We start from the raw sequence: 14,721 nt of genomic DNA, 5'->3' as shown, positions 1-14,721 counted from the left end.
TCCCTTGCCAGAAGAAGGTGTAGGAGTCCTCCTTAAGGGATCCACTGTCAGGGAGACGTGTTTCTTGCAAGGCAACTATATCTATGTTCAGTCTGTAGAGCTCGCGATCAATCGCTGCAGTCTTACGGATATCCTCTATGACCGTTAAGTCATCTGACAGGCCGGTACGCATGGTACGAACATTCCAACTACCGATGCGAATGGGTTGGGTCTTTTGTCTTCTCTTTTCCTTACTTTCTTGTTTGTCTGGTGCGCGACATACGATCCACTTGTCGAGTAAGACTCTAAGCTCCAAGCACCCGATGAAGCAGGCAGATCGTGACGGGTCAGTACCCAACTGGCCGGGGGCTGCCCGGCTTAAAGCGGGCGGTGACTGACCAATAGGATTACGAAGATCCTTCCCACTGTCGAAGGCAACCCGTGGCGTCCCGCTTTACGTCAATTTAGCAAGGACTTATAACCCGTAAACTGCTGTCTCCCGGTTTGTTTCTCACCCCCAGTGATGGGGGCGACTGGAGTGGCCTCTCCAGAGCGCTAGCCTGGGCAGGTTTATGGAGGACCTGCGCTGCCCAAAAAACACAACAGGACCCCCCTCTCGACCTCACCGACGTGGTCCAAGGGAACGCGAGGCGTGACACTTGGCGTTGGTTTGGCTGCAGGAGTTGCCGGAAGGATGACAGAGTTTGACAGCCAACCGCCTCACGTACTCCACTCCGGATTTTCTCTCTGGGTTAACTCCCGTAGCCTTTCCCAGGACTGGGTATAGCCGCAAGGCAGCGGAGGTTTTTGAATCAGGGTTTTCCTTCCCCTAGACGAACTGCCATCCAAGGCTGACGAGCTCCGTCTACCCGTGCTATTTGCCCATAGCTGGGGGTCTGGTTCGCAGGCATCAGGGCGTGTCCACACGCCGGTGGGCCATGCATGCCGTGCGTCTGGGGGCCAGACCTCCTCCGAGCTCCCTGCAGTTTAGCCTGGGGCCTTACGGTGCCCAGTTTCCGTCTGTAGCCACGAGGAGGCACTGCAATGGGGACTTGCTGTGGAGAGGCTATGTACTGGCAGGAGAGACTTACGCACTCGGCTCTCTTTTCGCAGTGCTGCATGCAGCTCCGCTAGCCAGCGGTGAGGGCTGAAAGCGAGAAGTGGCAAGCACACTACCGCTACGCCTACACACTAGACGCATCACACAGCCATTTACGGATGAGGGTTAATGAATAAATAAACCATTATATATCATCCTATGGTTAGAGTTTCAGGCGTTGCTAACCATACAGTGCGCATTGAAACAGCCAAACTATTTCAACAAATGAAGAAGAAACATACTATAGGTTCATTTCAACACAGATCAGTCAAACGATGTTGCTCGTGCTGCTATACTACATAGTTACATGTTTGGATAACAAATATTTTCTCCTTTGCTCTACTTGTAGAATGTCAGACTGAGAATGGGTTTTTATACCGAGGAAAAGTCGCTGAAACCGAAACAGGGAAGACATGTCAACGCTGGGACAGCCAGACACCGCATAAACACAGCTTGACCCAAGATGATCAACGGTTGTTTGGACTGGACAATAACTACTGTCGGAATCCAAACGGGGACAAGAAGAAAGTTTGGTGTTACACCACTGATCCCAATAAGGAATGGGAACATTGCGCCGTACCAGAATGTGGTGAGCTATACTTCCATAACATTATATGAGATCCTGTGTATCTTACCTCTGGTAAATTAAATCATATGTTTTTGGCGGCGCCTCAGGGTTGGAGCCGTTGGTATAGTACTGTGATTGAGTTGCCAGGATTCTAAAAATTCCACGCATGCATTCCCTAGGGAATTCGTATTTGGGGTACGTTTGAAGGACCGGCCTTTTTTTAAGTTGGTTAGATGTGAAAATATGTGCATAGAATTTTAATTATAAACTATTGGGACAACCCGCTGCCATGTTTGCTATCAGGCACAAAGGTAGCAAACCAATTAGGAAATTTAACTGAAATTTAGGGTTAATGGCCAACCCCGATGTATATGTGGTGTCAGGATACCTGTTCCTGTAAAATAAACACCGAATGAATCCAAGGAATAAGCGAGATCAATTGAATAGCGGCAAATATCAGTAACTCGTTATGATCTTAGATCTCAAAAGGAAATGATCCTATAGCATTATACCTTCCTACGCAGGGACACCCAACCTGTCTGGATGTACCCTGTTTTCTGAACCGTCACCATTAGTTCTTGACCGCCCTTCTTATAAGTATTAATGATAATTACCATTATATATGCGAGCACCCTTCTGAAAACTGAAAGGCCTAGTCTTTGATTGGCTGACGGCTGGTTTGTGACGACGCCCACAGGAACTACGAGTGACGGTTGAGAAAGCAGGGTACATCCAGACAGGCTGGTTTACCGTTGGATGTCCCTGCGTAGGAGGATGATAGCAACATAGTCTTTATCAAAGCTTATAGGATTCCTAACATGGAAGCTTGTATTTCTATCCTGATTTAATTGGACAGCAAACTTTTATTTGTCAGTTAATAGTGTATATTTTTTAACAGAGGAAGGCCCACCAGGATCAGGTTCTTCAAATGGTAAGTAGCTCAGGGGATGAATGACCTTTTAAAACGGTTTGTAGCTCATGTGGACATCTGGATTTTTTGTTTGTTGATTCATGATTTGTGTTGACTAACAGATTTGCTATTTAAGGGCTCCATTGCATGTACGAAAGGTTTATCCCAATATGTTTGTGACATTCCATCATTTTGATATTTTCCAAATCCACCTTTTTTCTTTCAGCCAAACAGTGGCCTATCAGATATCTTAGAAAGATCAGAATTATGGAAATTTGAAAATGACAGTTGATTTCACAATATCAAGTGTGTTACGGCGTCATAGCCAACGTAGAACGGCGCCTTCTGATTGGTCCGCGGGGCCGGGCTATATGGTAATCACCGAGAAAGATCGGAAGGGAGATTTTATTGAACAAAACATGATGTGGTCCAAGACATTTTATTCGCAAAAACTGTGGTATTTCTAGGTAAATCAGAATTTTAATCTCGTTGTAAGTACATCTTTGTGGAAATCCTTGTGAAAGCATTGTGTATTTTTGTTTCATTGCCCTAAATAAACTAAACTTCCTGCTTCCATCTTTTCAATTGGAACAAATTATGTATTTTGTCATACTACACGTGGGTACATACGGTTCTAAAATGATCTTTTCTTCTGTCTTTGACCATAAATGCCAAAATCCTTGATCTTCATATCTTTACATATCTAATAAATCTTAGGGTCTTGATACCTTATTGCGCATCTTAAATTAATTGTTATGAATTTGGCTTGTTATTTTACTTTGTTTTCTTGTATTTTATGTATCTAATGTTCTGTGGTTTTAGCGGAACGAAAATAGGTGTGTTATTTGAGCGTGTCATCACGTTTTTTTTTTAATACAACATAGTTTATAATATACAGTTAACTGCACATTGATTTTTTTTACTTTTATTTTAAGATCGAAAAACTTGCCTGGAAGGAAAAGGAGAATCTTATCGAGGATATGTTGCTGTGACCAAAGAAGGCTGGGCGTGTCAACGCTGGGATAGTCAGATACCACATCGACATGAGTTGACGCCCGAAAACTTTCCTGATGCCGGACTGGAGGAAAACTACTGCCGGAAGCCAGTGGATCTTGATTTCATACGCGGTCCTTTTTGTATCACAACTGACCCCAACCGGCCGGTGGACCATTGCAGCATACCACCCTGCAGTAAGCTTTTTTAATACTGAACATCTAAATGAAACATTGCAATTCCATATCCGCAAATAGCGTCCTCAGGTTGGCAATTACTCATATAGTAAGGTTCTTTAGGCACAACCAGAGGGTACTTACTTCCAAGGCCATATGGTGTATCAGACACCATCATCGGGGTAAAATGACTGGAAACCACTTCTTGCTGCTACTTGTAGCCGATGTAGGTGGCGCTGCAGCAGCAAGAATGCCGTCCCAAATGTGCTCAACTTGTAACCCCCCCCTCTCGTGTGTGTTCATGACTGGAGCTGATTTTCTGATCCAGTCATTCTACCCTGATGATGGTGTCTGATAGACATCGAAACGTAAGTACCTTGTTGTGCGTAAAGAACCTAACGATATTGTAATTTCATATTCTGTCATAGAAAGCAGCTTTTTATGGGGGGGGGAGGTTAAGATTTTCAGAATAACCGTTTAGTCTTTCCTTCGGTTTTTTAAGAAATCGTACTTAGATGAGCCTGTTAACGGACAAACCCCTTGAAAACGTAATTAAGGCAATGCAATGATATTCTATCCATGTACCTCCTTTCTTTTCAGCTTAAGAGTATCCTTTCACTCGAGTAAGGAACTACTCAAATTGGACAGCAAATTTTTATTTGTCAGTTAATAGTGTATATTTCTTTAACAGAGGAAGGCTCACCAGGATCAGGTTCTTCAAATGGTAAGTAGCTCAGGGGATGAATGACCTTTTAAAACGGTTTGTAGCTCATGTGGACATCTGGATTTTTTGTTTGTTGATTCATGATTTGTGTTGACTAACAGATTTGCTATTTAAGGGCTCCATTGCATGTACGAAAGGCTTATCCCAATATGTTTGTGACAAATTTAAATTCCATCTCGGGCTGATACAGACAGCCCGAGATGGAACTGGTGCAACGCTAAAGATCCCGACACCTTTTTTGAGAACTTGAATAACTTTCTTCAATAGCAAAAGTAAACTAGAAAGGTTGACATTTGCTTGAGAGCACATGCAGCATATTTCAGCCATCTCCCTCCCCATGCAACAATAGACTATTCCAAAATCACCCATGTGCAAAAATCGAACACTTTTGTTTAAAAGTCACTTCCACTAATGACACTTAATGACACCCAAAAATGAATCTTACAAAATTCCTTGTGCAAGAATGGACTCTTCCAGTGCACCCCATGTGAATTTGCACAATAGACCAGTCCAGAAATAGTCCCACTGAAAACATGGCCAAGGTTGAACTAAGCAAAAAAGGCATGAAAAGGTAAAATAGACCAGTCCAAAAACACTTCCACTAAAAATAGAATATTGAATCATCACCTTTCTAAAACTAAATTTGAAAGCATCCCCATGAAAGAATGGACTCTTCTTGCGATGCCCCTATGTCATGTGGTGCAGTCCAAAAATACATGCGCTAAAATTGGACTTGGACGTAATCACCAAAGTCCCAAAAATGGAGTTTAAAAATCCCCCCATGTAAGGATGGACTCTTCCAGCACAACCTATGTAACATTGCAAAGTTGACCAGTCAAAAAATAACCACACTGAAACACTTTGACATATCAAATCACCAAAGTCCATAAACAAATTTTAAAAAAATGCCCCCCTCTATGCAAGAATAGACTCTTTCAGTACACCCCATTTTAAATTGCAAAATAGTCCAGTTCAAAAATTAGAGACATTATATAATCAACAGTCCAAAGATGAATTTAAAAAGATATGTACCTCCTCCGTGCCAGAATGGACTCATCCAGATTATTAAACAACGGGCTCACTGATTGGCTGCCAATCCCCTTCGGGATGTTGACTCAGGCTACGTGATTGGTTCCCTCTTTAATTAAGTTACTAGCATATACAGACATGTGCACATGCTGTCTTTAGGTGGGAGAGGTCAACGACCTTCTGGCCAGTGGAGAATTACCAAAAAAGTCCCCAAATATATCATTTTGAAGTGATTTATGCCAGAAATTATACACGGGTCATTTGAATGAATATCTAGTGCACCTATTTACCAAAATGTAGGTCATTTGGTTACAAGACCAGGGAACAGGAGCCAAAAGCATACGTTTTTGGTCAAACAATGGCTCAAAAATTCCAAAATTAAGCATTTTGTTGTACCATATGCCAAAACTGTTAATGAATTCATGTGCGCATATGTAGACGGCACTCCTATACCAAATTTCAGGTCATTTGGTTGTAAAATGGGGGTATAGGAGCCAAAAATGTCATTTTTGGGGCAAAAAATGCCAAAATTAAGCATTTTGCTGTACCGTATGCCAAAATTGTTTTTGGATTTTTGTGGCATATGATCAAGGCACCTCTGTACCAAATTTCAGGTCATTCGGCTGTAATAACAGGGTACAGGGGGGCAAAATGTACATAAAAATTTCAAAAAAATGAATAAAATCATTTTAAAGGAAGATATGAAAATAATGAGAAAAAGCACCTGGGTATTGACCCTCTCTACCCTTGTGCCAAGTAATTCGGTCCAGGAACGACGGAGTTATGGCTGAAATACCTATGGTATGGCTGAAAGATAAGTAGCATAGTTAAACAGTATTTAAACATATGCTTCCCGACATATGTTGGCTGCAGCACTACCAGGGTTCTTAGATCATACACCATCGCCTAATATTCTCTTTTCTACCATTTTGGAGGTCTTGAACTCTGGTAACAAGAGGACGAACTCTGTCGCAATTTCAGACGAACTTTCGTCAAATATAAACACGCGCCATTCAGCGACGACATTTCACGTAAAACACTTACTAGAAGTATATGTTCCCATTGGCAATGCAGTAAACGTGAAATACAACGTAGCTCCACCATAAACGTAAAGTACATATCATTTGTGACAAAGTTGCCCTGTTATCCTGTCCAGTTGAAGATTTGCGTGGTGGTGACATATTTGACTCACAAATGAAGCATAGAAATTGGCAGATTCCAAGAATATCCTATCGACCAGAGGGTTTTTTCATTCTGTCCAGAGCAAATTGAAGATGAATATCACTTTAGGATTGTATGCCCAAAACATTCTGTTATACGCAATACGTCATCCCATACCATGCACCCTTAGTATTAAGTAGATTAACCTTATAGAACTGTAGTTATGTATCAGTAGATGCCACGCTTTGTACCTTGTACAATTGTTGCGCAATAACGTTATGATGAATATTTACCTTCTTATCATACGTTTGCTTGACAGACCAACCATGTTGTTTCAGAAGCAAAGACGTCGCTGTCCTCGTTTGACCATTACGACAAAAAAGGGCTACCAGGCCACAACGATGAAGAGATAGCAGGCATAAGCGTGGAAGAGTGCGCCAAACGGTGTTTAGCTGGAACATCTCTTGTTCCTGCTGGATCCTGTCTGTCGTTTGATTATGACACCAAGTACAGTGCCTGTATGCTGAGTAAGGCCAGTAAGGACACACCTGGAGCAAAATTGGCTGATAGCAACCCACCGGAGCGATATGACTACTACCACAGAAGAGGTACTGACATCTTTTTCCAATCTTGAACGGAACATAACTGAGTAATAGGCATCACACAGAATTCCTATCTTGGCGTTTAAACTCCTAATATAGAGCAGGTTTGGGCCTTTCAGTCCCAAACCTGTTTCCTGTATTGATCAGACGTGATATGTATTTCGAACCTGTACCGTCTTGGATATCACCGTTTATTCCAACTCTTACGTATGTTTTGAGGATGTCATTGTGACAAGTCCCAGGGCCATATATCCAAAGCACCCATCAAGTCGAATTTCATGTCATTCGGTTGACATTGAGTCCATTCCAAGTCACCTTGAGGATTTTTAGGTGGTATTTGTAATTAGTCTGAATCATTTTGATTAAAAGAATATCTAAGCCACAATAATCAAATTCTTTTCAAAACATTGACTAAGAAAATACTCATCTATTTGAATTCCTTCGAATATTTTAGAAATATTTTGAAAGTAACTGTACAAAAATGTCTTTATTTACAATAATTGTGAAACCTCTGTGGGATTATTTCACATTTACAAATATTTACAAATATTTGTAAACTTTGCCAAATGGTAAATTTAGTTTATTGCCCCCATAAAGGTATGCCTTATTGTTGCATCATTCTGTAAATTTTAGATTTCCCTGCTGGGCACTGGTGGATCCTTTGTGGTGGGCCATTGTTGCATGGCACCCAACCACACTTTGCAAGGATTTGTGAATTGCTATCTTCCCAGCCCACTGAACCATTTACAAAAAATGGTAGAAAATGGTAAATAATGGTAGAATGCTGTTATCATTATTTAGAAACCATTAGAAGTATCCAATTCCACACCATGAATATTTCCAATTTTTTTCAGAACCAGGGAAATATTTATAAAGTTGAAACAGTGTTAAAAATATTTCTGAAGTAACAAATGTCCTACCATGGTACCGGCAGCTCACATCTGTTCTATCCAAGAGTACAATAGACTACAGCCCAAACTGCACAAGGTGACCTCTTAGTCTTAGGGGCCGTCAAAGTCTGGTCTATGTGGACAGGTGGGCAATATAGACAGGATCCTTTGTGCTGAAGGTGTCAATGGGAAAAATTATGTAGGGGACCACGAAAAAAGTGTTCACATTGGTCAGGTGGTCCTTACAATGTAATTACAAAACTTTAAAATCAATGTCAAACTAGAGTTCGGCGACCTCATACCTCCATGAAAATTTAGAGCTTTCGTATATTTCATGCAATTGTCTAACACATTAACATAATTTATGCATGGTATTTTTCATCATTGACTAACGTACACATGTCACAATTATAAAATTCCCATTACTAATCATAAAGCGTTTTTGCAATTTTTACATAAATTATGCAAATAAGTTCCTCATTACCATATTTGGTATCTGCTTATATTCCACCTATCGTACACATGTCACAATTATAAAATTCCCATTACTAATCATAAAGCGTTTTTGCAATTTTTACAGAAATTATGCAAATAAGTTCCTCATTACCATATTTGGTATCTGCTTATATTCCACCTATCATAGTTAACATGTATTACATTTATTGAAGTCCAGTTATTGAAAACAATGGAATTATACAATTTCCTCATTAATTATGCAAATTAAGTCCTCATTTGCATAAAATGTATATCATTATGAACATCTTTGCCTAAGGTACCCGCATGCCTAATATGATGCCAATCCATCAATCCTTTCTGCAGTTATCCTCTTTAGAATGTCCTGACAAAAATGCCCCTGCAGTTCCGAAATAAAATGTTAGGGGGCTGAAACCTGCCCCACTTTGTCATGACACTGCAAGCTATCTACCAGCCAAATGCCAAGACCATATTACATCCAGGACAAGAGATACATTGAAAAAAACTGCCATGATATAATATCCTCATTAATTATGCAAATGTACTCCTATTTTGCATGATTGGTACAACATTGTCTAAGGTACCCACATACCAAAAATCATGAAAATCCGTTGTTCCCTTCTTGAGTTATCCTCGTCAGAAGTTTTTGACAAAAATGCCCCTGCTATCCCCAAACTAGACGCTAGGGGGCCCAAACGTACGTAATTTTTTCCTGAGCACAAGAGCTATCTAATACTTAAAAATCTTGACCATAGCATGTTCAGAACACCGAGATGGCAAAACCGGAAGTTGCGCTGCAGTACCAAGGCCACACAACAGGGGGCCCAAAATTTACCTTGACCTTCGTTTTTCCAACCCCTACCTACATACCAAATATCATCGTAGTCCATCAAGAGGTTATCAAGTTATGATGACCACAAATATGCGGACACACAGACACACAAACACACACACAGACACACTCAAAACTATACCTCCATTTTTTCATGGGGGTAATAATGGCAACAAATATCCGCACGGTGTCTTGGAATGTACTCTATCAGGGCAAAGGAGTCAAACAAATGTACATTTCGGGGAGAAACTAGCTAAGAGTCACTAAATTTAGCATTTGAAGTACCACATGCCGCTTCACCCGGTGGATGGTCGTGAGGGCGCTTTGCTGAGCGCACTGCCTCCCTCCATTTCTCCCTATCGTGAGCGTGCTTGGGTGCTGGCAAAAAACAAAAGAAACAGGCCAGTCCACTCTTTAATCTTGTCGTCCCATTTCTTTTTCTGTCTGCCTTTTTTTCTGTTCTTTGTCACTGTTCCTTATAGGATCACTCTGGAGAAGTTTTTACCTCTGGTCACGTGGCCGTACCTTTTTCGCTCTCTTTCTCTTGACGGTAAAGAAGGTCTTCGAGTTGCTTCCTTGATAATGTTTCTAACTTCTGTGTCGGTGATGTGAACACGGTAAGATAGATTTAGTAGTATTCGGTAACATCCCATCTCTACTGCTAGGATTTTCCGTCGTAGTCAGGCTGTCAACGTCCAGGTTTCACATGCATACAGAAAAATGGAGACAACTAGCGCCTGCAACAGTCGTACCTTACATTTCATACTAATGTCCCTGTCCCTCCGGATGTGTCTCAGCCTTGCCATGGCTGCTGAATTCTGTGCTGCTGGGGATAGAATTTCTGTCTTAGAGACGTCCTTCTAATAATAGAGCCAATGTACTTGAATGGATCCACTGTCTGAAGCTGTTTCTGGTTTACTTCAGTATCTTTCCTGTCATTTACTTCTCGTTGTTTGTCATTAAGGCCGCAACAATTTAATTTCTTGGTTCACGGATTTTTTCATAAAAATTATGGAGTGACAGGGCGAAAAAAAAATGAAAATTGTACAATGGTTCGGGTAAAGATAATGGCTAATCCAAAACATAAAGAACAAAACGTTTTCAGCTTGAAAAAAGTACAAAAACACTATTACTGTACAGTAACAGCACCTGTTTGTTGAAAATTACAAAAGTAGTGTCAGTTTTTATGTTTGTCCAATTCGTCATGAATGAAAAATATAACTGCAATAATAATACCCACATTTTAAGGAGCTTGTGATATAAAGGCCAATTTGCTACACCAGAAAGTTGGTGAATGGTTTCATTAATGATAAAAATGTGCTAAGTGGTAATTTTTATTTTTATTTTATTTTCCAAAAAATAGGAGCGAGCGAATCAGTGAACCAATGAATTAAGATGGTATGGCCTAAACTGGCTTTTTCAGCACTGACCTACATGCCATGTTTCCTACTGTTTGGCATATCTTATCACCTGGATGTCTAACCTTCATCGACGCTTCCTAGAGGTAGTGTCTGATGGTTCCACTAGGCCAGTTCTGCGTCCCCTCCTGCCAGCCAATCTATATCGTCCTCCTACTGCGCCCTAACCAAAACGTACTGCACTACTGGACTTTTCGTGCAACTATTGGATGCAGTTAGTCAGCTTTGGTACAATGTTGTACCTCTTCATAGCTGCCCACAAAACTCCATGCCAAACCCGGCCGAACGCGGCCCTTTTCATAGTCAACAAATACATGGTACAGACTTTGTTGGTGCTGGGGTTACTTCTCATCGAGGACTCTTGAGTTGAAATCTGATCTTCGGTGCTCCGTCCACTATGGGGGCCTTGGCCTGAGGTTTCAGTCTGTTTAAGATAACCATCAGCATTACCTTACCATCCTCCTACGCAGGGACATCCAACAGCCAAACCGCCTGTCTGGATGAACCCTGCTCTTTTAACCGTCACTCTTTGTTCCTGTGGACGTCCCCCCCAAACCAGCTGTCAGCCAATCAGAGAATAGGCTTTCCGTTTTCAAAAGCTGTCTCGCATGTATAAGGGTAACCTCATTAATATTTATAAGCAGGTCGGTCAGGAACTAAGGGTGACGGTTGAAAGAGCAGGGTACATCCAGACGGGCAGTTTGGCTGTTGGATGTCCCTGCGGAGGAGAATGTACTGTAAATGCAGAAATGTTCGCGGTGGATTAATGACGATGACGCGGTGACGACTCCATCGCGAACTTAAAACCACCGTGAACATTTTTCCATGACATTAAGAGACTACCGGCCACCGCGAACTTAAAACCAACGCGAAAAGTCCTTTATCCCGCTAACGCGAAATTAAATCCCCGCGAACTTAAATGCATTTACAGTACCTTACTAGCATGTCTAATTGTAAGGCTGATTGTTCTGTGGTTTTCACAGAGTGGTAGGAATGTTCCCCTTCTCTGGTAATGTTAGAATAAGTGACTGTATCCAGGGTATTGGCCAGTTTCCGGTTTTCCATATCTGGTTTTATTTTGAAGTAACATGTACCAAAACTGTTATTGAAATCAATCCTATGGGCATATGCCCAATGCAACCCCTTAGCGCATTTAAGGCCATTTAGTTGTAATAAGACGACAGAGGAATTTAGCCTCCGTTGCAGTCTTCGAACCAATTGATCATAGTGACATAACCGGTCCTTTTTGTTTCACAACTGACCCCAACAAGCAGTGGGACCATTGCAGCATACCACCCTGCAGCAAGCTATTTCAATACTGAACATTTAAATGAAACATTGCAATTCCATATCCGCGAATAACGTCATCAGGTTGGCAATTATTCATATAGTAAGGTTCAAAAGTGGCATCCTAGTAGACTCCTATTAGTTGCTGGTATATCCCTTAGCCTCCGGGAAGCTTCTACCATGCTAAGAGCCTGTACAAGCTTCCCGGAATATACTCTTTTTCACTGTGCATAGTTTCCCGGTTGAAATCTCGAATCCAGCCACCCCCCAAGAAAAAAAAAACTTACGCAAAGGCCCCCAGAAGCCGAAACATTGGATGTTTTGACTTTTTAAGCTAAAATGTCAAAACACTGCTTAATGGCCAGTTGTGACTTTGACGCCACATGAGGCAATACAAAGCATGATCAATACACGACGTCGACTACAAAACTGGATGTTTTTGCCACCTTAGTTTAACTGAAATTATGGCCATATAAATGACAGCAAAAATTACTAGTTGCTTACTATATAGGATCTAATATCCAAATAGAATTAAGCATACAGCATTATTCAACAGATTCGTTTAGATTTACACGGTTATTGTCTTCCAAATATTTCACTATCTATACCCTATTAATTGGCATCTTTGTTTCAACCAAAGATTGCAAGGAGGGAAACGGAGCATCGTACCGAGGACACAAGGCTGTGACCAAGTCAGGCAAGACGTGCCAACGCTGGGACAGTCAGACTCCGCACAAACACACTAAAACGACTGCCAAATATCCGAGTTCTGGACTGGAGGAAAACTTTTGCCGGAATCCATCCTCCAGTAGTGGTCCTTGGTGCTACACCACTGACCCCAAAGAACGGTGGGAATTATGCGACATTCCAGATTGTTGAGCCATAATTATCGTATTAACGTTAACGAAACATTGCGATTTTATATTTTATGAAAAGAGAAATCTTTGGACGACATCCACACGAAACTCCCAGTAGTTACCGGGATATGCCCCCGGTACAAGAGAATACACCCCATCTCAATCAGCACACTTAAGAAAGTCTAACTTTAAGGTGATAACAATTTTAAACTGCTGGAAGAGTTCTGCCATGCAAACTTGAGCAGAAGTGCTGAAGGAAACCAGACAACCTTGAAAAAGCCATAGCCTCCGACATCATTTTTTTAGCTAAAAGTTTTTACAACGATAATTTGCTAGCGCTGTCAATTATATTTACCATAAGTACGATATTAAGTACTTCGTAATAAGCGAAATAATAAATTGCTGGTGTACTGAACTAGATTATTTACGATGCTATCATGCTACGGTGCAATGTTGGTGTATTTACGTATGTTATGCCGTTTAATAAGTGAACGGTTTTATCAAGCACTGTTGCTAATATTGTTTAGTGCATAATGCCACAAGTGTAGCATTATTACACATGTAAGTTAACTGTTGTTTTATAAGTGACATTTTTGTTTACTTTTCTTACGTTCATTTATATAATTTGGTTTAGTTGAGGAACACTGTTGTATGGTTATTGAAAATTCAGTGTTGATGTTTTTGTATAAGATTCTTTTTGTACTATGCTAAGTATGGTGTAGGAAATAGATTGTCAAACTACTTTAAAACTATGAAACAACAGTATTTAAGAGAACAAAAAGTATGTCTACTACATCTAACTTTACATATTAAAAATTACTTCATTTGTCATTAAAGTAGCAATACTGCTGTGTAGAATTTTTATTGATTTTATTGTGATTTTTATCATTGGAAATCATTTTAAAACTTAACGATAGCTTGCTATTTGATACGTTAAAGATATGCCTGCTTTATTTGGTGTTCAGTTTACGGTGGGACAGTAACGTTAGAATGCTGGTCTGTTTTCTGTCACGATGTCATTTAACAGAATAAATTTATGGTTGTTGGTCCATCATTTACTGTATGATTTCATGCTTTTTTCATGTGTAAAGGTATGATGATGACTTATTAACTAACACTTGCTCATGGGAAAAAGACATGTCATAGCAAAGAAAAATGGCCTACACAGAAATCATTCTTTATTTTAGCCTTTCCAAATCTGAAAACAGGTCTTTATTCGGTCCACTTTATATCTGTTTTATCCCTGCAGGCCACCTGTTTGCGATTTATTTTAAATGCAACATTTTTGCGAATTTGTGCCTATAATGAATTCAGAGCAGAGAAACATCCACGCGCTTTGCATCTGCTGCATGGTCGGTCAATGTCCTCGTGTGATTTATGTACAAAGCATATTTTCTACCCCGAACTGCTCTACCCCGAACTGCTGTAGTTGGGTTTCTGTTGATGGATTGTTGTTGGCATCCTTCTGTCTCGTGAGACAATGAAATTCGTGCGGTGTTGTTTTCAGGTTACAGCGCCTGGTGTGACTGTAGAGGCCAATCCTCGAGTGGCAGACTCTGTTTCAGTTGGCCCTGGTGTAACCCGTGCCTGGCTGTGTGGTGGCTGGTGCGGGCCTCTGCTGTTTACGCCATCTTTTTTCCTCCGGCTGCTCCTCCCTACTCTTCCCGCTGGTTAACAACGTTAACAGCGTCCTCGCCGACAAGTCTTTTCCTTCTGTATTTT

The 14,721-nt window shown here is 40.9% G+C and overlaps 1 protein-coding gene across 2 annotated transcripts in view; it reads left to right on the top strand.

The window, feature by feature from the left end:
• The window catches only part of LOC118405284, a 62,033-nt gene extending 47,980 nt beyond the window's left edge, over positions 1–14,053 (top strand). The window contains exons 30-35 of one of the 2 annotated variants that reach the window (XM_035804703.1): positions 1,428–1,667; positions 2,545–2,577; positions 3,492–3,746; positions 4,417–4,449; positions 6,978–7,247; positions 12,783–14,053. In XM_035804703.1, the coding sequence (XP_035660596.1) occupies positions 1,428–1,667; positions 2,545–2,577; positions 3,492–3,746; positions 4,417–4,449; positions 6,978–7,247; positions 12,783–13,021 (1,070 nt within the window). In that variant the 3' untranslated portion in view covers positions 13,022–14,053. The remainder of the gene's footprint in view (positions 1–1,427; positions 1,668–2,544; positions 2,578–3,491; positions 3,747–4,416; positions 4,450–6,977; positions 7,248–12,782) is intronic. The other variant, XM_035804704.1, reaches the window with a different exon arrangement.
• The last annotated feature ends 668 nt before the right edge of the window (positions 14,054–14,721 follow it).

This window comes from Branchiostoma floridae, chromosome 18 (assembly GCF_000003815.2).
Source record: "Branchiostoma floridae strain S238N-H82 chromosome 18, Bfl_VNyyK, whole genome shotgun sequence".
Taxonomy (NCBI): domain Eukaryota; kingdom Metazoa; phylum Chordata; class Leptocardii; order Amphioxiformes; family Branchiostomatidae; genus Branchiostoma; species Branchiostoma floridae.
This window is presented reverse-complemented; position numbering and strand designations above follow the sequence as displayed.